The sequence below is a fragment of the Channa argus genome, chromosome 4 (assembly GCF_033026475.1).
Source record: "Channa argus isolate prfri chromosome 4, Channa argus male v1.0, whole genome shotgun sequence".
NCBI classification, from domain to species: Eukaryota; Metazoa; Chordata; class Actinopteri; order Anabantiformes; family Channidae; genus Channa; species Channa argus.
In genome coordinates, this window is record NC_090200.1 from 203,514 (window position 1) to 225,746 (window position 22,233).

Below are 22,233 nucleotides of genomic sequence, written 5' to 3' on the forward strand. Positions count from 1 at the left end.
ATGTGGAGACCTGTGATCTGGTGAGACAGAGCAAATGACTGCAGCTTTTCCTCCTCCATCAGACATCACCTGAGGCTGCTTCAAGTCTTGCCATACCTGAGAGTGTCCAGTCTCCATTGTGGATCCTCCAGTAGACGAGACAGCTTCACTCCTGAGTCTCCTGGATGATTGTAGCTCAGGTCCAGTTCTCTCAGATGGGAGGGGTTGGAGCTCAGAGCTGAGGCCAGAGAAGCACAACCTTCCTCTGTGATCAGACAACCTGACAGTCTGCAAACACAGAAAACAACACAGGAACCATCTGTGAACCCCTGGTTTGTTTGTTGCTGTTTTTATTTCTCTTGTAAATTCACATTTACATTTATATTTAGCCAACCCTTTTGTCCAAAGTGACTTACAAATGAGGTACAAGGCAGCAAAAATCTAAGTCAAGGAGAAAAGATCAAAGCAAGGTCCTATCAGAAAAGTGTTTACATTTAATTTCAAGTGTTTCTATTTGTATTAATTTATTTTTTATAGATTTAAGTGTATAGGAAGCTGCGGAATTTAGGTCCATTTTGTTTCAGGTAAATTGTATTTGAGGTAAATTAAGAACTTAACACATATAAACACCAAACAAGATATAAAAAAGTGTAATTTAGCTCATAATCCAAATGGAAAGATAAGAATTGAGGATGGCTGGTAGTTTGCCTGTAGCTCCCAAATCTACACATATAGATATGTGTAGCTCTGAGTGCTCTGTAGCTGAAACTGAGAATTTATGAATTGATTTAAAAACTTTAATATCTCTTTTAACAATCGCGGGTGGCAGTGCCTCAGTTGGTAGAGTGGCCACCTACCGATGTAAAAAAAATTTTAAAATGAATTTATGAACAAACCCATAACATTCAGCTGGCTTATGGTTACTATTAATCATTTCACAATGTCCTTACAGTTTAGCGTTTGGGCTTCAAGCTGCTAGTTAACATGCCTGGGCTAAATTAACTACTAACTAACTTAAAATAACTAAAGTCGAGGAAGTCAAAGTGTGCATTTGTCCACTCATATTTTATAGACTTTCTGCAGTGCATGTCAGACATAAATGGTAAAAAAGACACAAAGGCTCAAAGAGATGTCCTCTAGACAAATTTCTTAATCAGGAATGGAATTGATGAAATAAAATGTGCAAGATAGTTAAGTAGCAATTATAAATGGAAATATATTGTCTAAATGTCTACCTGTCTAACATTAGAACTGATAGCAACAAGTCTTCCTGATTCTATGGTTTTTAATTATTTAGCTCCAGGGCGTCTTTAACACAGGATCTCTGTAGCATCTAAACAGGTTGAATAATACAAACCTCAGCATCTCCATTATGCAGAAGGGACTCTCCAGTCCACTGCACAGGAGCTTCACTCCCGAATCCTGCAGGTTGTTGTTACTCAGGTCCAGTTCTCTCAGACTAGAGGTCTGGGAGCTGAGAACTGATGACAGAGCTTCACAGCTTCTCTCTGAGAGGTTACAGTCATTCAGCCTGGGGTGGTCAGAAAAAAGTTTTAAAAACTGTAGGAGAAAACTGTAAGAGTTTAAAAACTGTAATACAACCACATTTAAGTGCATTTTCTAGTTTTCTCTCTGAATTTTACAAAACGTCTAATTTTCTTTGTTGCGTTCCATGTTCTGTCATCTATTATTGCATAACTCTTCCTGGTTTTAGTTCCTGGTTTTAGTTTTATAACTTGGAATTGTGTTGATATTATTGAACTATTTGAGAATTTTAGTTTAATGACAACACAAATAAAACCATAGTTAATTATTATTAGTAAATGCAACCTGTTTAGTTACTGGTTTACTTACAGAGCTTTACAGGAGAGTTTGACCACTGGCAGGAGCCTCAGAAGAGCCACCTCTGAACCAGTGTATTTCTTCAGGTCAAAGACATCCAGTTCTTTTCCCGAAGACAGAAGGATGAAGACCAGAGCTGACCACTGAGCAGGAGACAGCTTCTCTGGGGAGAGACTTCCTGATCTCAGGTACTGTTGGATCTCCTCCACTAGAGAACAATCATTCAGTTCATTAAGACAGTGAAACAGGTTGATGCTTTTCTCTGCAGACAGATTCTCACTGATCTTCACTTTGACGTACTGGACTGTTTCCTGATTGGTCCGTGAGCTACCTGTCTGTGTCAGTACACCTCGTAGCATTGTCCAATTTGTCTGTAGTGAAAGACCCAGGAGGAAGCGTAGGAACAAGTCCAGGTGTCCATTTGGGCTTTGTAGGGCCTTGTTCACAGCACTCTGGCAGAGATATATCTGTGTAGATTCAGTTGTCTGTGAAGATGACTGTTCTTCTGACAGCAAATTGACTCCAGAGTTCATAAATGTCAGATGGACATGAAGAGCAGCCAGAAACTCCTGAACACTCAGATGGACGAAGCAGAACACCTTGTCCTGGTACAGTCCTCTTTCCTCTATAAAGATCTGTGTGAACACTCCTGAGTACACCGAGGCTGCTCTGATATCAATGCCACACTCGGTCAGGTCTGATTCATAGAAGATCAGGTTTCCTTTCTGCAGCTGTTCAAAAGCCAGTTTTCCCAGAGACTCAATCATCTTCTTGTTCTCTGGACTCCAGTGTGGATCTGTCTCAACTCCTTTATCATACTTGATGTTCTTTAGTTTTAGATGAACCACCAGGAAGTGGATGTACATCTCAGTCAGGGTTTTTGGCAGCTCTCCCCCCTCTCCAGTTTTCAACTCATCCTCCAGAACTGTAGCAGTGATCCAGCAGAAGACTGGGATGTGGCACATGATGTGGAGGCTTTGTGATGTCTTGATGTGGGAGAGGATTCTGCAGACCTGCTTCTTGTCTCGGAATCTCTTCCTGAAGTACTCCTCCTTCTGTGGGTCAGTGAACCCTCTGACTTCTGTCATCATGTCAACACACTCAGAAGGGATCTGATAGGCTGCTGCAGGTCGTGTTGTTATCCAGAGGTGAGCAGAGGGAAGCAGGTTCCCCCTGATGAGGTTTGTCAGCAGCACATCCACTGAGGTGGACTCTGTGACATCAGTCAGGATCTCATTGTTGTGGAAGTCCAGAGGAAGTCGACACTCATCCAGACCGTCAAAGATGAACAGTACCTGGAACTCTTCAAACCTGCAGATTCCTTTAGTTTCAGTGAAGAAGTGATGAATAAGCTCCACCAAACTGAACGTTTTCTCTTTCAGCACATTCAGCTCTCTGAAAGTCAATGGAAATGTGAACTGTATGTCCTGGTTGGCTTTGTCTTCAGCCCAGTCCAGAGTGAACTTCTGTGTTAAGACTGTTTTCCCAATGCCAGCCACTCCCTTTGTCATCACTCTTCTAATTGGTCCATCTCTTCCAGGTGAGGCTTTAAACATGTCTTCTGGTCTGATTGTTGGTTCTGGTCTGACTGGTTTCCTGGATGCTGTTTCAATCTGTCTGACCTCATGTTCATCATTGACCTCTCTAGTCCCTCCCTCTGTGATGTAGAGCTCTGTGTAGATCTGATTCAGAAGGGTTGGGTTGCCTGCTTTAGTGATGCCCTCAAACACACACTGGAACTTTTGCAGCAGGTTAGATTTAAGTTTATTTTGACATCCTCCAGCCAAGTTTCCTTAATGAACACAAATAGATTGTTAAAGGTCATACATAATGTGAGACACCCATCCAACAAAACACAAAAAAACAACAACAAAAAAAACATATACAGATAAATGATTAACACAATGACCTATGAGCAAATTAAATTGTAAAGCAATGTTTACTATATCACAGATCTTCATCATGTATTATCCAATAGACATAAGCTCTTTTCAGACATGGGACAGGATTCTGTTAAAGTGATGGCTTTAACAGTCAGACAGAGGTCAATTCCACGTTAATTGCCTTTACATTTTCCTCACAGGTTCTTTTAGACATACCCATAATCACAACAGTAAGCGACGCTGTAAGTTATTTGCTTTGTGTGCAAGGTTCACATCAAGAGACATAATGTGTGAGCAAGTGTGTAATCTGCAGTCAGATTCTGGGATGACCAACTGCGGAAGAGGGTGCTTGATGAAGCTGTTTATTGATCACATTTGTGCTATTATCAAATGTTGAAAGGCCATATCCCAAAATGCGTGGACCACTATTTGTGCTGTAATTCATCATGAATCTTTTATTTTTATTTATTTATTTTTTTTTGTCCTTTCGGCTTATCCTGTGAGTTCAGGGTCGCCACAGCGGATCATTGTCCGCATGTTGATTTGGCACAGTTTTTACGCCGGATGCCCTTCCTGACGCAACCCTCCCCAATTCCTACCGGGCTTGGACCAGCACTGCACAGCTGGGGAGGGGAATGGGCTGTTAAGGGTTCAGCTGTTAGGGGTTCAGTCTCTTGCCCACCTTGTGGTCTGTGGACGAGTGCTCTTACCAACTGAGCTAAAGCCGCCCCGTCTGTAATTCATCATGAATAAAATTTTAATTACTGAAATAAAAAAACTGTTGTAAAGATGGTTCTAGACACAAAAGACTGAGCCCCCAGTAATTATGGAGTCAATTTTAGAGCATAATTTAATGATTTTGTGTTCAGATTTTGTAATGCTTGGTCTCAAAAGCCTTTCTTTGAACTCACATTCCATAAGCCTGGGCGTAAGGTACAGAAAAATATCTTATCAACTGTTTTATTAGCTTAACAATGAGCATCTGCCATACACTGATATTTGATTATTCGCTGACTACTAGTTTTGAGCCTCCATAACCCTAAAAAATTGTTCTCAGGTGTCCCTATGAAGTACATACAATATTTTCTTTCTTTCTAAATAATAATGCTATATATATATTTATTTTCCTCTTTCCCTTGAAAAAACTGTAAATGTTCGATTTCTCCATCATGTAAAATCTGTATAGAAATCCTCTTACCTCTCTGCAGACAGTCAGCCAGCTCCTCCTGCTTCATTCTCTTCAGGAAGTTCACTGTGATCTTCAGAAATGACTCTCTGCTGCTCCTCCTCTGCTCTTCATCGTCACCATCCAACAACTCCTCATCCTCCCTCTGAATCTCTAAGCATTCTGGGTAATCTGGACTCAGACTCTTCTGGATATTCTTCAGCTCGTTCTTCACAAAAGTGACAATGTTCTCCTCCAGCAGCTGGAACAGAAAACTGTATGAATGACACAATCCAAGTAAAAACCATGGAGCCAAACATCAGATCCATTTTGGACAGATGACAATCCATTGGTCTAAAAAGTGCAGCATGGATATTATTGTGGACATAACAGATGGAAAAGTAGTAGTTGTACATGTACAGACCATAAATATGGAGTCCAGGTGTGTTTGATGCTGGTTGGCAGATTGACCACTGGGAACCTCTGAGGTCTGGTTGTCCACTCTGTGGAGGATCCAGGAAGAATGAGCTCACATTATGCCTTTTCGTGGAAGAGGTTCAGAGGTCCAATAATAGTCTGGCACTAGCCAGATAGAGTTAGTGTAATGAGCAGGAATAACGTTGACATGATAGAAGTCAAGATCCACTGTGATCAGAAAAGAGAGCGGCTAACTAGTTCCAGCTCTATGTCTGGAGGAAGGTTATACCATCATCTGAGGAAAACTTGAGAAAATATCTAGGCAAGTTGTACGGCGTCTCATCAGTAGAACTGATGATTGACTGAGGGAGATAGAGGGGTCAGGCCTAGCAGGTAAGTTCCTGGATTTGAACACTGTCTGCTACCAAAACTCTTATGGCTACTAACTATGTATAACAGCCTCAAAATAGGTTTCTGGATGTATAAGGACTGGTGAAGCAATATGTGAAGTGGATTGTCTGATATTAAGCAGGGCATCTCTGGTGCTTGTAATTGGGTTCGAGTGGCTTAGTACAGAAAATCCATAAAAACAGACAAAGTTGGACCGAGGCCCCATCAGTGACACAGAAAGTATGCTAAGGTTGAGAGATCCCATTATGCAAGGGGAAGCAAGTTTTTGGCATGACAGAATTTAACTTATTCGCTTTCTTTGTACTCTTTCATGTGACTGGTCAATGTTGTAATCGAAGATTATCAAAGTTACAAAAAAATTAACTGTCAGTTTAAAATATTGCTGACTAAATATTTTCAGTCACTGTCCTTGGCTAATTAAGATGGCTGCAAGCTTCACATCAGTAAGGCTGCACTTGAGGTCTGGTCAATCACAGTGACCTCAGTGGTTGAGTTCAAGGTGCAAAGTGCAGAATTCTGATGATGTACAAAGACGCCAGTGAGGAAAAAGTCAGAGGTGCAGGCATCACTCCATGATATGGAAACAAGCTGGCAGCTGATGCATCAGTGACACAGGTAGAAAGTATTCTAAGGTTGGGAGACATCATCAGGGATCTAAGAAATTGGAAGCAAGGACTTAAAATCACCTACTTCCAACACTGAGGGGAAGAATCAAGGCAGAAAAGAGATATGACCCAAACCAAGGTCCAAACCCTGGAGGAGGAAGGGTGAAGGTCGAGGGACCAAAGTGGGACCTAACAAACCAGCAGATTACGTGACCTAAACTTTGGCAGCTGCACCCTTTATGCTTCCATTTCTTTATCCTATCAGTGGACCACACACTCCAAACACAAACCAACTTGCAGCAGCCTGATGACATTCATGGCAACTGTTCCACAAAACCAAAAAAAAAAAATAGAAATACTTACTCATCAATAGGCCTACATGTGTGCGCACACATTTTTCCTTGTGTGTTATAAGATGTGACATAACAATTCAGAAAATAAATGAATGCAGCACTTTAGAATAATATACCTGCAATCATGTTTCCAAAATTACCTGTAATTTTGGGCCAAGAGTAAAACACAGACACCAGTTTGCTAAATATTCTTGTACCTTTACTTTTAGCTGTTCCCTGGTTCTAGTTGCACTTGTCCTTGTTCTGACTATATGCAGAGATTACACAACGGACTCACTATCAGATCAGTGGACATGCTGTTAATGTGCTAAATGAAAGAAGATGGCGGCACGAGCAGATCCCGAGGCCCGGGGTCTCTCCCGATTTTACAATTTTGCAGTACTTTTCTTGCTCATCTTGGATCTGTTCGTGCAGAACAGCTGTACCATAACATCGTACACCAGATTTGAGCTTTTGGATATTGGTCTGCGAATTCCAGACTCTTCTCTCGACAACCCTCAACTCCTTCCTGAGATCGCCAGAACACCTGAGGCGATTCAATCTACCCGACTGGGCGGAAGCGCCCGCAGGCGCTGTCGAGATCGTAAACAAAGGCAGGGGCAGCGCGGAGGAATAAGAGCCAAGCTAAAGCTAACACCACACCGGCTCTCGTTACCCAGCATTTTCCTCGCCAATGTACGATCACTGGTGAACAAAATGGAGGAGATTCGGCTCAACATCACATACAGTAAGAGACTTTCGAACTGCAATGTTTTTATCTTCACGCAAACATGGCTACACAGTGGACAATACCATCAAGCTGGCAGAACGCAACCCACTCCGGGCAGACAGAACACAAGAGGGCTCTGGCAAGACCAGAGGTGGTGGATTGTGCATTTACATTAACAAAGCTTGGTGTACGAACTCTGTTACTATCATGAGTCATTGTTCAGCCAACCTTGAGTTTCTCATGGTTAAATGCAGACCGTTTTATCTGCCGCGTGTGTTCACTTCGAACATTATAACAGCAGCCTATGTTACCCCGGATGCTGATGCCAAGCTTGCTATGAAAGAAATCACGCCTGGACCAGACAACATCCCAGGTCGCGTACTCAAGGCATGTGCTGAGCAGCTTGCTGGGGTTTTTACAGACATTTCCAACCTGTCTCTTGCTCAAGCAGCTGTGCCGACATGCTTCAAAAGCACCTCCATCATGCCTGTGCCATAACACTCCACCCCAAAGTGTCTGAATGACTACCGCCCTGTAGATCTGACACCTATTGTTATGAAGTGCTTTGAGCAGCTGTTCCTGGCGCACCTGAAGGACTCTCTGCCATCCACACTGGACTCTCACCAGTTTGCCTACCGCAACAATAAGAGCACAGAGGATGCCGTTTCCATGGCACTGCACTCTGTGCTAACACATCTGGACAATAAGAACACTTATAAGACAATAAAAACACGTATGCTGTGTGTTGATTTCAGCTCAGCTTTCAACACGGTCATCCCATCCAAGCTAATAGCTAAACTTGTTGACCTGGGCATCAACACCTCCCTCTGCAACTGGATTATGGACTTCCTGACCAATAGACCGCAGCAAGTCCGATCCGGCTCCATCTGCTCCAACACCACCACAATCAACACTGGTGTACCACAGGGCTGTGTACTGAGCCCCTTCCTCTACTCCCTTTTCACCTGTGACTGCACGCCTGTGAACGGATCTAACACCATCATCAAGTTCGCAGATGACACTACGGTGATTGGTCTCATCAGCAACAATGATGAGACTGCCTACAGGGAGGAGATTCAGCACCTGGCCACATGGTGCAATGACAATAACCTGCTCCTTAACACCTCCAAGACAAAGGAGCTCATTGTGGACTTCAGGAAAGAGTCAAGAAATACACATGACACGATCCACATTAATGGAACGGCTGTTGAGTGTGTCTCCAGTTACAAGTTCCTAGGGATCCACATATCTGAGGACCTGTCCTGGACTATAAACACCTCCAGTCTAGTTAAGAAGGCCCACCAGCGCCTCTTCTTCTTGAGGACACTAAAGAACAATCGGCTGTCCTCTGACATTCTGGTGAACTTCTATCGCTGTGCAATAGAAAGTATCCTGACCAACTGTGTCACAGTCTGGTATGGGAGCTGCACTGTTGCAGAGCGCAAGGCACTGCAGCGGGTGGTGAAAACCGCCCAGTGCATCACAGGGACTACTCTTCCAGCCATGGAGGACGTCCAGAGGAAACGCTGCCTGCGTCGAGCTCACAACATCTATAAGGATTCCTCTCATCCCGCCCATAGACTGATCACTCTCTTGCCCTCCGGCAGGTGCTTCAGGTGTCTCAAAACCAGGACTAGCAGACTGAAGAACAGCTTTTTCCCTAAAGCTGTCTCTTTACTGAACTCTGCACCCCGCTGATCCCTCTGTACTCCCTCTCATGTACTGGCCCCCCCATTATAACCCCCCCCACCCGCTTCCCAATGTCGATTGCACTACTGGACTACTAGACTATTTACACATACACATACCACAAACTGCTCATTTGCACTGCGAACTGTTCATTTACAGTCACTATTGCACTAAAAAAAAAAACACTTACACTGCACTACTATCACTTTAAAGCCTCTGTTCATATTTACTTGCACTATATACATTGCACTACTGCCCACAATAGCCTTATTTATTTATTATTGTTATATTCTTACTTCTGTTTATAGCTCACCACAATATATATCCATTTACCTTAAATTTCTACTTACTCTACATATCCACTACATATCCACTTACAATACTAACTTATTTATTTATGCAATAACTGGACATCCTGCTTTTGCTGCTATTGCGCGCTTGGTTAGACCTAAACTGCATTTCGTTGGTTTGTACTTGTACATGTGTAATGACAATAAAGTTGAATCTAATCTAATCTAATCTAATAAGGTTTCACATTAAATTTTTCAGACATTTTTTGCCTCCATCAATTTTGCCAAATTTTTAGATTCTTAATAGGTGCTTTGCTGGGGTTCTTTTACGTTTCTGTCTTTCTGTGTTTCTTCACTACAAGGTAGCCCATGAAAAACCTGTTGATTGTGGTTTTGAGTATCGATATCCACTTTTCCACCATACCCACCGCATACAAAAAGCAGGGTCCTGATCAGCAGATAGAGATCCAATAATCCTCCAATATTAATAATAAATATAAAATCAACCCTTTATACTTAAAGGATACACAGCTAGGTTCAGTAAAGTCTAGTTTCTTCTGATGCATCATGAAACAAAAATAAAACAATTAATATGTTCATTATTTTATTTAACAAAATTACCATTTTCTCTGAATTGCCTGTCAGTCAGTTTTTAATTCTTACCTTTCATCGGTAGACTGTCTGAAATGAAGAGGAGGCTCCATTGAACAGTTACTCATGGACACACAGCTGGGTTCAGGTCCAGCAGAGTCTGGTGTGCGTAGCTTCTCTGGTCTTGAACACAACACAGACAGAGGTCAGAGTGTGAATAATTATGGTGGAGTGATTGTTGGTGCTGAGCTCTGACATGGAGAAGAGTCATGGACAGTTAGAGATCCTCATCTCACCTCTGAGCTTTGGTCTGGCTCTCAGGTTCCCCACACAGAGTGGTTTTAGAGGGAGGGTCTCCCTCCTCTCTGTCCTCACACTGATCCATGTTGCTGAATTCACACACACGTTCTACCTTCCTGTGGAGAGAAAACACACATCCTTCAAGCTGCACATGAACTCCAATCCTCCTCTCCATCATTTCTCCTTCTTCTCTGCTTCATATCAGTTGCAGGTGAATGCGGTCAGACATTTCCTCAACTACCTTTATTTTGTCTGCTGCTGCTGTCTCAACACTGATCTTTGTTCTTAGTTTTTATTCATGACTACAAAAGTTTCTAATGCTCCTTCATCAATGTTTGTTGGATTCGATCTCACTCAATACTGAATAAAAACTCTTCATACCCCCCACACCACCTCCCTCCATAAGCAAATGTAAACGAGGAAAACTTTTAAAACTGATGGCTTTACCTTCAGACGGAGTTTCGGTAAAAAGAATCTATGTCCTGCTGTTAACAGAAAGTAAAACTAAACTTTACAGGAAACACTCAGACTGGATGCTAACACAGCAGCACACCTACTGGTCAGTTCAGGTACAGCAGCAAAGAAAAACATTTAGACAGAAGCTACAAAATGTTCAATAAATAAAAAACAGCCCAGTCATGTGTACCCAGCCAATAATAAATGTGTAAATTAAGCACAGGGGCTTCAATAAAGAGTCAACAACAGTCAGTGTGGGTTAACTGCCATAATGGCCATTTAATAAAAAGAAAACAATATTAAATCCCTAAAATTAAAGGAGAAGAATAAGACACATAGTCTGCAGGCAGGGGGCTGGGAGCATCCTAAATCATATTGAATAAAGGCACAACAAACCATACAAACACTAAACATGCAGTGTAAAGGTGAGAGAGCTCCCAATACACCAAGCACACCCATTGCTGGAGCCCCCAACTGACCACAGGACTAGAAACAAGAGAAAGATTAAAACCAAACCAAATCCAAAACAACCTAAAAAACCTAAAACCACAAGCAGAGACATCTCAACAGTCACAGCAGAATGAGCAGCAGCCAGCTTTCCACACCCGCTTTACATTTCTCTGATTGGCTGCCGTGCCTCTCTTGCCACAACGTAAGTTCTAGTGTCTACCTGCATCAATATCACAGAGTTAATGAAGAAACAAGAGTTAATTGTCTTGTCTTCAATTGTTTATAAAACTACAGTTTTGCACAAATCTTGTCCGTAAAAGAGAGAACAGATGTTTCAAAACACATACATTATATAAAATTTCACTTTAATTCAATAAAACTTTAAACAGTTCTACGCCTCTATGTTTGATTCAGTGTGTCACATGGACCTGACAGTCAGTCTGTGTTTGGTAAAAGCACGTTTTCCTACACTTCACTCATTATTTTCAGTTACAAAGTGATTTAAACACATGTCCTTGTCACTTCCTGGAGACAGCCTGTTAAGGGATGTTCATGAACGAACTAGTTCTTCAGAACGACCCATAGGAAGACACGAAGGGACCCAAGTCCTACAGGAGAGCCAGTCATATGACACTGTGGTCAAATTTCACTGCCTGTTCTACACCCGGTCCCCCTTCTGTGAACAATAAGAACTAGAATTATTTAAACATTGGAAAAATTTTGTTTGTCTTTTTTTAAGGGACTGCGGTTGCTTTAAAAGGCAAATGCATCATTATTGTTATTTTTGTATCATTATTATTATGAAATCAGATGTACTAAATGCCATTTTTCACCACAGGGTGAGTGGTTCGATCCCCAGCCCTGGCTATATGTTGAACTAGCCCTGGGTAAGACACTGAACCCCTAACAGCCCATTCCCCTCCCCAGCTGTGCAGTGTCGGTCCAAGCCCGGTAGAAATTGGGGGGTTGCGTCAGGAAGGGCATCCGGCATAAAAAACAAACCAAAACTGCCAAATCAACATGCGGACAATGATCCGATGTGGCGACCCTGAACTCACGGGATAAGCCGAAAAAAAAAAAAAAAAAATACAAATTCAACAGTGAGACTCGCGCTACTCCAAAGAACAAAGAAACACTAAAGAACTAGGCCACACTCCTAATCCAGGATACAGAGGTTCAGTAAATGTGGTGTTGAAGGTGTGGAGGTGGAACAGTTGATGTCAGAGGAGACACTTGTATTAGAAATTTTTCCTCTTGGAAGAATTGTAGACAGAAGTCAGCGTGATGGACCATCTCAGTTTAATACATGCCGGCATGGAGAAGAACACATGGATGTTGAGTGTTGTTTCTGACTTGTATCTCTCAAACCCTTTCTATTTATACTCAAACCCAAGAAAGGAACCACCCTCACAAAACATGACTAAAGAAACCAGGTGCATGCAGTTGACAGTCATCACTCTTGTCCCTATCTAGGTTCTCTGAAGATGTCAGTTGAGAAGCAATAAAACCCTTTTATTGCACCTTCTTGTAGATCTTGTGACCCCAGGACTCACTATCTACAACGTTGCTCTGGGCCTTGTAACAACAAAATGCCTGCTGTGATCTCAAACATTCCTCCAAACACGACCCAGCCTGTGATCTCTTATCCTCTTTGTGACCTCTTCAATATGCCCATCTTGGTTAATTGTTTGCTAATTATCTAACCACATGACTAAATTTACTTTCTTCCCTCACACTCTGTAGAAGCACAGAGTACCAGCAGAACAGTCCCCATCCACTACTACTGTGTCAGAGACTGAGGACACGGAGAAGATGAGTGTTTCTCTGTGGTTCTGATAGAGGAACACCTAAGCAGGTCAGACTCCAGGATTTATCATTTATACCAAACACACATTTTTTATTATTTATTCTCCTGCTGATTCCTCTGCAGTTATTAATACATCATATGTTCGCTTCTTGACAAGTAGCTCAGTTGGTAAGGGCAGTCGTCCATGGACCACAAGGTGAGTGGTTTGATCCCAGGCCCTGGCTATATGTCGAAGTGTCTCTGGGCAAGACACTGAACCCCTAACAGCCCATCCCCCTCCCCAGCTGTGGAGTGCCGGTCCAAGCCCGGTAGAAATTGGGGAGGGTTGCGTCAGTGATGATAATGTGACAGTTTGAAGATGGTTAAATGTTTGTTCCAATCAATCTCATTAAAAACACACTTACACTTAAACTAATATATATTAATGAATATTTATGAATGAATAAAAGTACAGACATCAATTTGAACTAAACCTGAACCCAAGGTTTTAAATGTAGCTTACTTAAACATCATTAGTAATGATTACATACAGTTATCATGAGCATCAATTTTAAGTAAATCATCAATTGGTCAACAGCATTCACCAGGCAATAAACTGAAGATCTTGAAACATTTCAAAAATCCATCTTGGGTCAATGCAGCTCAGAGATTCTTTGTCACGTCTACAGCAAAATAACTGCAGCTGAGATGAAGTGAATCATCTTAAAGAAAGAAACATACTGATATTCACTGTTGATTGAGCAGAACTTGATGAGCAGTCAGTAACATGTTGATCCCGTTATGATGGAAGCTTCATCTTTAAAGGACTGGAAGAGGTACAAGTTTACAAGGAATCATTTAGAACTTTTTCTACAAGAAACTGATTTAATCCATGAGTCTGAGTGAAAGAGACAGACATGGACAGAACTATCTGTCGGACACAGACACATTTTCTCTGACAGGACCAGACTCTCTACACTCCTTTGGACACAGACACACTGAGGAATCAATGCACCGATACCAGAACCCAAGTCCAGGATACAGAGGATCAGTGAATGTGGTGTTGAAGGTGTGTAGGTGGAACAGTTTTTCAGAGGAGACTCTGTAGAAGGACAGAGTCCCAGCAGGGCAGTCCACATACACTGCTATTCTGTTAGAGACTGGGCAAGAGGAGGAGATAAATGTTCCTTTTTTATTGTGCCAGACGTAATAATTATTACCAGAGCAGATCAGACACCAGGACTGCTTATTCCTTCCAAACACACTGCCCCCTCTTCTGCCAATTTCTCTGTAACTCACTGCTATATCAACCCCTCCTCTCCACTCCACCTCCCAGTAACAGCGACCAGTCAGACCATTACTACATAGCAGCTGAGGACACCGGTCAAATCTGTCCTGATGATCAGTATATGACTGCTCCTCCTTCACATGTGTCACCTTCCTGTTGTTCTCAGACAGTTGTAGTTTCCTGTTCACTGTGTTTGTGTTGATTGTGAGTTGACAGAAATCTGATGGAGAGAACAATACACAAACAGCTGCAGTTATTAATCCATCATCTGTTCATTTCTTGACACTTTGATGATGTGAATGAGTGATGTGACAGTTTGAAGATGGTTGAATGTTGCTGCTTTGTTTCCATCAATTTCATTAAAAACACACTTACACTTCCTCAGACCTGGTGTCAACCATCGTTCTTCACCAGGCTCCACCCTGAAAGGAGGAGGAGGTCAAACCTTATTCGTGTTGTTTTATAAATATTTCAAACCAACTTCAACATCATATTTGAGTCCACTCTATGTGCAGGTGCTGTGTTTGTGGAATAAAATCATGTATTATCTATTAATAGGACCCCTATTACAGCTTTCCCGTAATGGTTTCCAAATGTTTTCACGGACAAACTTTAAACCAAAACTTTTAGATTTTCAAGACAAAACATTCAATGTAGTCAAAAAAGCTATTAATGCCTGTTTGTTCTCAATAGTTTCCACAGCTTTGGTCAGATACATCTCAAACCAACTGCTTTTTAATCTAGTCCTCCTCTAGGTGTTCCTGCTGCATACAGGACCTCCCACACCTTGCTTATGAGTTTGTCACAGATGCATTTGACTATAGAATTAACTCTCTCAGTCTACATTTAAATGTAGTTATTTGGCAGAGGCTTTTATCCGAAACGGCTTACAAGTGAGGTAGAAGGCAGAAAAAATCTAAGTCAAGGAGAAAACATCGAAGCAAAGTAATATCAGAAGAAGTGTTTACATTATTAGATAAAGATAAGATATTAATGTCTTCTAAAGCACTTTTTGTCAAACTATGAAATTATAATTATAATTTAAAGTAACTCAGAGTGGGGGACACAGACCATTAACAACTTGGAGTTAAGTGTGCTGTCCGAGGATTTTTTGACGTGGACTGAGGAAACTTTTTTTTTAGAAATTGATACAAAAATTGCTCTAATAAAGATACAGCACTTGTTGTTTGCAGTAAGCACGTTCCTTACAGCATAGTGTCATCAAAGCCGCAAAATTAATGACTGGTATTTATTTATTTTCTTGGCATATTTCATCACAGCAGCACAGTAGTAGTTTTTTAGTTTGATGATTTTTTTTTTATTAAACAATACCACAAACTAGAACTATATGTAATTTTAGGGGTCTTGATTATTTTAACGATTGAATCTCACAGACCTGTAGCTCTTCTAAAACGAGCAATTCACAATAAAAGTTTGTGCAGTTAAGAGAATCTGGTGAATCTCACAAAAATGGAAGAAATGGTTTCCTGCATTAGGCCCATTGTCTGTGGCTGATAAACATCTCTGCGCCAATACCTGAGAGTGTCCAGTCTCCATTGTGGATTCTCCAGTAGAGGAGACAGCAGCTTCACTCCTGAGTCCCCAGGATGATTGTAGCTCAGGTCCAGTTCTCTCAGATGGGAGGGGTTAGAGCTCAGAGCTGAGGCCAGAGAAGCACAACCTTCCTCTGTGATCAGACAACCTGAAAGTCTATAGACACACAAAACAACACAGGAACCATCTGTGAACACTTGATGTGTTTGAGTCCATTTTAATCCAGGTTCTATTTATTTGAAGCAGATGTAGACATTCAATTGTACTTTGCACATTCACACATAGGTTAACTTTTTATCTGTTGAATTCTAGTTCGTCATCAGTTTTAAAGGTTTTTTAATCCGGACCTGAGACTTTCCAGGTTACACTGTGGATTCCCCAGTCCAGCCGAAAATAGCTTCACTCCTGCATCCAGAAGGTCATTGTTATTCAGGTCCAGTTCTCTCAGACTAGAGGACTGGGAGCTGAGCACTGAGGACAGAGATTCACAGCTTCTCTCTGAGAGGTCACAGAGACTCAGTCTGACGAGAAAAAAGGAAACAAAATTGTAATATTTGTATTATAATGACAACAAAAGCAAATAAAGGTCTCGCCGTACTCATTAACTCACAACATTTTAGACATACATGTAAAATCTGGACTAAAGAACAAAAAACCAAACAAATACCGCTCTATATAAATAATAGCATGTGAGGTTTAGCTAAATTTATATTATATAAATTAATATATGTCATTGAACTAACACAGCCTTAAATAAAACCAAATCATGGCTGAGCTTCTTTGTGGTACTGAGACTTAATGTTGATTGTCTGAACTCATTTAACTGAAAAAGTAACTCGATCTGACCTCAGAGTCTCCAGTTGACAGTGTGGACTCTTCAGTCCATCAGACAGTAATTTCACTCCTGAATCCTGCAGGTTGTTGTTACTCAGGTCCAGTTCTCTCAGACTAGAGGACTTGGAGCTGAGAACTGAGGACAGAGTGTCACAGCTTTTTTCTGAGAGGTTACAGAGACTCAGTCTGAAAAGTAAATATTTGGCATAATGAAAAACCTTTGTATTAAGCACACTGTAAGGGGACAAATGTCTCCCTGTTCTCAACATTTCTTAACCTACAATTTAAATGTTTGCTCAGTTACCATAAAATAATTACCTCTGTATGTACATGGTATCCAGTAAGGTTTGGTTAAATTTGGTATTATGGATTGTTGTGTCAGTATTGTTGAAAATACATCAGTAACTTCTGACCTGAGAGTCTCCAGTTTACAGTGTGGACTCTTCAGTCCATCAGAGAGTAATTTCACTCCTGAATCCTGCACGTTGTTGTTACTCAGGTCCAGTTCTCTCAGACTAGAGGACTGGGAGCTGAGAACTGAGGAAAGACCTTCACAGCTTCTCTCTGAGAGGTTACAGCCAATGAGTCTGAAAGACAAGAGGAGTAGGTTTGCGTTAACAAATAAGGAATATTAAAAAAAAGTTCAAGAAAAACAGTTATGCATTATAGAGTAATCTTTTCTCTATTTGAAGTACACAACAGCAGTATATTTAATTATGAATAAATTTACACTTCATCTTTGTACTCACACAACTTTCTTAGAGACTTTGACCACTCCCAGCACAAACAGAAGATCCTCCTCTGAAAAGTATAAAGAGAATTTCTTTGGGTCAAACACAGCCAGTTTTTTTTCTGATGACACCAACATTAGGACAAGAGCTGACCACTGAGCAAGAGACAGTTTATCTGTGCATAGACTTCCTGGTCTCAGGTACTGTTGGATCTCCTCCTCTAGAGAACAATCATTCAGTTCATTCAGACAGTGGAACAGGTTGATGCTTTTCTCTGCAGAAGGAGTCTTTTCAAAATTCTTCTTGATGTACTGGACTGTTTTCTTTTTTATTCGCGAGCTACTTCCCGTCTGTGTCAGCAGACCTCGTAAGAGAGTCTGATTGGTCTGCAATGAAAGGCCCAGTAGGAAGCGAAGGAACAAGTCTAGGTGTCCATTTGGACTCTGCAAGGCAATGACTACAGCACTCTGGTAGAATGAACATCTTGGTTTAAATTTCTCTCTAAGCGGTTTAGAAACTTTAAAGCTAGAAACTGTTTGTTCTTCTGACAGCAGATTGACTCCAGAGTTGATGAAAGTCAGATGGACATGAAGAGCAGCCAGAAACTCCTGAACACTCAGATGGACGAAGCAGAACACCTTCTCCTGGTACAGTCCTCTCTCCTCTATAAAGATCTGTGTCAACACTCCTGAGTACACTGAGGCTGCTCTGATATCGATGCCACACTCGGTCAGGTCTGATTCATAGAAGATCAGGTTTCCTTTCTGCAGCTGCTCAAAAGCCAGTTTTCCCAGAGACTCAATCATCTTCCTGCTCTCTGGACTCCAGTGTCGATCTGTCTCAGCTCCTCCATCATACTTGACGTTCTTCAGTTTGGTCTGAACCACTAGGAAGTGGATGTACATCTCGGTCAGGGTCTTGGGCAGCTTTCTTCCCTCTCTAGTTTTCAACACATCCTTCAGAACTGTAGCAGTGATCCAGCAGAAGACTGGGATGTGGCACATGATGTGGAGGCTTCGTGATGTCTTAATGTGGGAAATGATTCTGCTGGCCTGCTCCTCATCTCTGAATCTCTTCCTGAAGTACTCCTCCTTCTGTGGGTCAGTGAACCCTCTGACCTCTGTCACCATGTCAACACACTCAGGAGGGATCTGATTGGCTGCTGCAGGTCGTGTGGTGATCCAGAGGCGAGCAGAGGGAAGCAGGTTCCCCCTGATGAGGTTTGTCAGCAGCACATCCACTGAGGAGGACTCTGTAACATCAGTCAGGATCTCATTGTTGTGGAAGTCCAGAGGAAGTCGACACTCATCCAGACCGTCAAAGATGAACACAACCTGGAACTCTTCAAACCTGCTGATTCCTTTGGTTTCAGGAATGAAGAGATGAACAAGTTCCACCAAGCTGATCATTTTCTCTTTCAGCACATTCAGCTCTCTGAAAGTCAATGGAAATGTGAAGTGTATGTCCTGGTTGGCTTTGTCTTCAGCCCAGTCCAGAGTAAACTTCTGTGTTAAGACTGTTTTCCCAATGCCAGCCACTCCCTTTGTCATCACTGTTCTGATTGGTCTATCTCTTCCAGGTGAGGCTTTAAAGATGTCTTCATGTCTGATTGTTGTTTCTGGTTTGACTGGTTTCCTGGATGCTGTTTCAATCTGTCTGACCTCATGTTCATCATTGACCTCTCCAGTCCCTCCCTCTGTGATGTAGAGCTCTGTGTAGATCTGATTCAGAAGGGTTGGGTTTCCTGGTTTAATGATGCCTTCAAACACACACTGGAACTTCTGCTTCAGGTTAGACTTGAGTTTACTCCGACAAACTGGAGAAAAAGTCCCTAAATTGACACACAACAAATGCAATAAATGTGAGCTATAAAGAATATGTGATTATTTAATTGCCCCAAATAATCAAAATATACATATTTCCATAATGAAATCAGTAAATGTTCCATTTTATTAGATTAAATCTTTACAGAAATGCTCTTACTGCTGTGCAGACAGTCAGCCAGCTCCTCCTGCTTCATTCTCCTCAGGAAGTTCATTGTAATCTTCAGAAATGACTCTCTGCTGCTCATCCTCTGCTCTTCATCCTCACCATCCAACACCTCCTCATCCTCCCTCTGACTTTCTAAGCATTCTGGGTAATCTGGACTCAGACTCTTCTGGATCTTCTTCAGCTCGCTCTTTACAAAAGTGACAATGTTGTCCTCCAGCAGCTGGAACAGAAAACTATCTGAATGACACAATCCAAGTAAAACCATGACCACCAAACATCAGATCCATGATGGACAGACTGACAATCCACTGGTCTAAAAAGTGCAGCATGGACATTAGTGTCTACAGAACAGATGGAAAGGTAGTAGTTGTACATGTACAGACCATAAATATGGAGTCCAGGTGTGTTTGATGCTGCTGGGCAGACTGACCACTGGGAACCTCTGAGCTGTGCTGGTCCACTCTGTGGAGGAATCAAGAAGAATCACATTATGTTTGTCCCCACAGAGACACATAAGCTAAAGGTCTCTCAGCTAAAGAGTTGGTTATAATGATGAATCTTAAAGTTACAGTTGCCTGTAATGAGCATTCAAATGCTTTTTTTTTGTCTGACCAATGGTCCAAAGTCCAAAGATTTTTAAATTAACTACTAAATTAACATATGGGGTGAAACGCAACAAATTCTCAAATATATTAGCTTATTCACTTTTTTAAGTCTGCAATTAAAACAGTTTCTTTCGAGGAATTTTCAGATATGAGAAAAAAAATGATTAGAAACATATTTAATGAAATTTCTCTGCATGTACTGAAACAGAACCTCACCTATCTGCAGCCATTGATTGTCGTCCTTTAAAAGTAATGATGCGAACATTCGATCGGTCACTCTGGAGGGACATACAGCTGGGTTCAGATCCACTTTCAGGACCAGGATCAGCAACATTTGGCAATTGCTTCTCTGATCTTCAACACACAGAGGTTTGAGTGTGAAATTTCAAATTGAAATTTCAGAATTACACTTTTTATTAGTGCGCATATGGTTTGAGTATGTAACAATAATCATTTAATCTTTCATACAAAAAATGGCTGATCTATTCTGAACTCAGTTCCAGCATACTTCTCTACAGCAGGAGGTTGCTGTCTTTTAAAATTAATGAGGCGATCGTGTGATAGGTCACTCTTCATGGACACACAGCTTGGTTCAGGTCCAGGTCCGGGTCCAGCAGAGTCTGGTCTGTGCAACTTCTCTGGTCTTTGAACACAACACAGACAAAAGTCAGAGTGTGAATAATGATGGTGGAGTGATTGTTGGTGCTGAGCTCTAACATGGAGAAGAGTCATTGACAGTTAGAGATCCTCATCTCACCTCTGAGCTTTGGTCTGGCTCTCAGGTTCCCCACACAGAGTGGTTTTAGAGAGAGGGACTCTCTCCTCTCTGTCCTCACACTGATCCATGCTGCTGAATTCACACACACTTGCTACCTTCCTGTGGAGAGGAAACACACATCCTTCATCTGCACATCTACTCCAATCTTCCTCTCCATCATTTCTCCTTCTTCTCTGCTTAATATCAGTGTAAATTGTCAAATGAAGTTTCTCGTGAAGTCTCAAGAAAGGTTTCTGGTGTTCATTAGAAAGTTTGCACACTTCTACCAACCGGGTACAATCCACAAATTTATGTGCTGGTATCTTCATTTGCTACTAAAGTGTCTAAAAATAAACTTACAGAGAATCCATTAATTAGCAAAGCTGCTGAGATTGGGGTTAGGTTACTTTCATGTGACAGAGGGACACAGTGACTATAAACAACCTTTATATACGTGTATCAACCTTTAGAGTCATCAATGTCTTATTGGGTTATACACTCCCGTACCCAGCACCCTTGATACAATTTGTCTGACAAATGTGCAACATAGGCACCTAACATGGAGTAAGTTATCTAACGTAGAAAAGGTGAGACCAAGGAGGTAGTACTTTAAAGGCAGCTATTAAAATAGAAACCGGTTGAGACAGAGCTGTCAAAGTGAATCAAACAGAACAATGTCCAAACATAAAGAGCTCTGCTACCTCTGAATAAAACTAAGTTACAAAGACAAAACTTAGCTCAAATCAAGACCTTGTGGTGCTGTTAGGAACAACTGGTCTGTATAATTATGCATGAATGTATGAAAGTAGTGAGACTACCAGAGGTAAATATAGCTGTTTTTAATGTAAACATTTGTCCCTACAGATGGTTTTGTATCCGTGACTGTATAGATGCCCATAATTTACTCACTGAAAACTGTAATGCAGTATGTCCAATAAATATGAAAACATTTATAAAAAAAAAGGAGCAGGACATGGAAACATCATCATGACTCCTAGGTTAAGCAGGGACTGTATAACACAGATGGAACCAAACTAAACTACTTGTAATTATAAGACTGCTGTTTAAACCTACTGACCACATTGTTAACCCTGCTCCACCTTAAACAAGCAGCCTGATGTTCCCACATGTAAAGAATCTGAGGATTATTTAAGGCAGAGGACAGACTTATCCGATCCACTATCTACCAACTAAATAAGACCTTAATACTTTTGGAACCGTCTCATAAACAGTGAGGTCTCATTCAGCACTTTTGACCTGGTTGATGCTGAAATGTTCAGAAAAGTTGATCAAGACAATTCAATATGCAAATGAACAGTTTTCAGGTTCTTCTCCCATTATTCCACAGAAGATAATAAAGTAGTTCAAAAACTAAAGACGTACTTCATCTGAGGGTTAGACATAAGGTCTTTACTGTATTTTCTATTGTGTCTCTGTGGATTAGTGATAAAAAGTTTTACTTTCTTTTAAACATGATAACCACAGTCTCTGACCTCAGTGAGCTGGAAACTTATTACACATTAACATGAATTATGATCCTTCATAA

The 22,233-nt window shown here is 41.3% G+C and overlaps 2 protein-coding genes across 4 annotated transcripts in view; both read right to left on the minus strand.

Moving 5' to 3' along the window:
- Positions 1-10,757, minus strand: part of LOC137125486 (protein NLRC3-like) — a 22,948-nt gene extending 12,191 nt beyond the window's left edge. For all 3 annotated transcript variants that reach the window (XM_067501028.1, XM_067501030.1, XM_067501029.1), the window contains exons 1-8: positions 10,682-10,757; positions 10,231-10,350; positions 10,007-10,117; positions 5,294-5,372; positions 4,903-5,131; positions 1,834-3,613; positions 1,337-1,510; positions 97-267 (exon numbers count right to left, since the gene is read on the minus strand). In XM_067501028.1, the coding sequence (XP_067357129.1) occupies positions 97-267; positions 1,337-1,510; positions 1,834-3,613; positions 4,903-5,131; positions 5,294-5,372; positions 10,007-10,117; positions 10,231-10,319 (2,633 nt within the window). In that variant the 5' untranslated portion in view covers positions 10,320-10,350; positions 10,682-10,757. The remainder of the gene's footprint in view (positions 1-96; positions 268-1,336; positions 1,511-1,833; positions 3,614-4,902; positions 5,132-5,293; positions 5,373-10,006; positions 10,118-10,230; positions 10,351-10,681) is intronic.
- Positions 10,758-12,431: 1,674 nt separating this feature from the next.
- LOC137125121 (uncharacterized) overlaps positions 12,432-22,233 on the minus strand; it is a 48,578-nt gene continuing 38,776 nt past the window's right edge. Inside the window, exons 15-26 of the mRNA XM_067500108.1 lie at positions 20,688-20,807; positions 20,439-20,573; positions 20,147-20,284; positions 19,709-19,787; positions 19,317-19,545; positions 17,352-19,164; positions 17,016-17,189; positions 16,615-16,788; positions 16,116-16,289; positions 15,751-15,924; positions 14,590-14,636; positions 12,432-14,434 (exon numbers count right to left, since the gene is read on the minus strand). Coding sequence (XP_067356209.1) covers positions 13,854-14,434; positions 14,590-14,636; positions 15,751-15,924; positions 16,116-16,289; positions 16,615-16,788; positions 17,016-17,189; positions 17,352-19,164; positions 19,317-19,545; positions 19,709-19,787; positions 20,147-20,284; positions 20,439-20,573; positions 20,688-20,807 — 3,838 coding nt within the window. The 3' untranslated portion in view covers positions 12,432-13,853. The remainder of the gene's footprint in view (positions 14,435-14,589; positions 14,637-15,750; positions 15,925-16,115; positions 16,290-16,614; positions 16,789-17,015; positions 17,190-17,351; positions 19,165-19,316; positions 19,546-19,708; positions 19,788-20,146; positions 20,285-20,438; positions 20,574-20,687; positions 20,808-22,233) is intronic.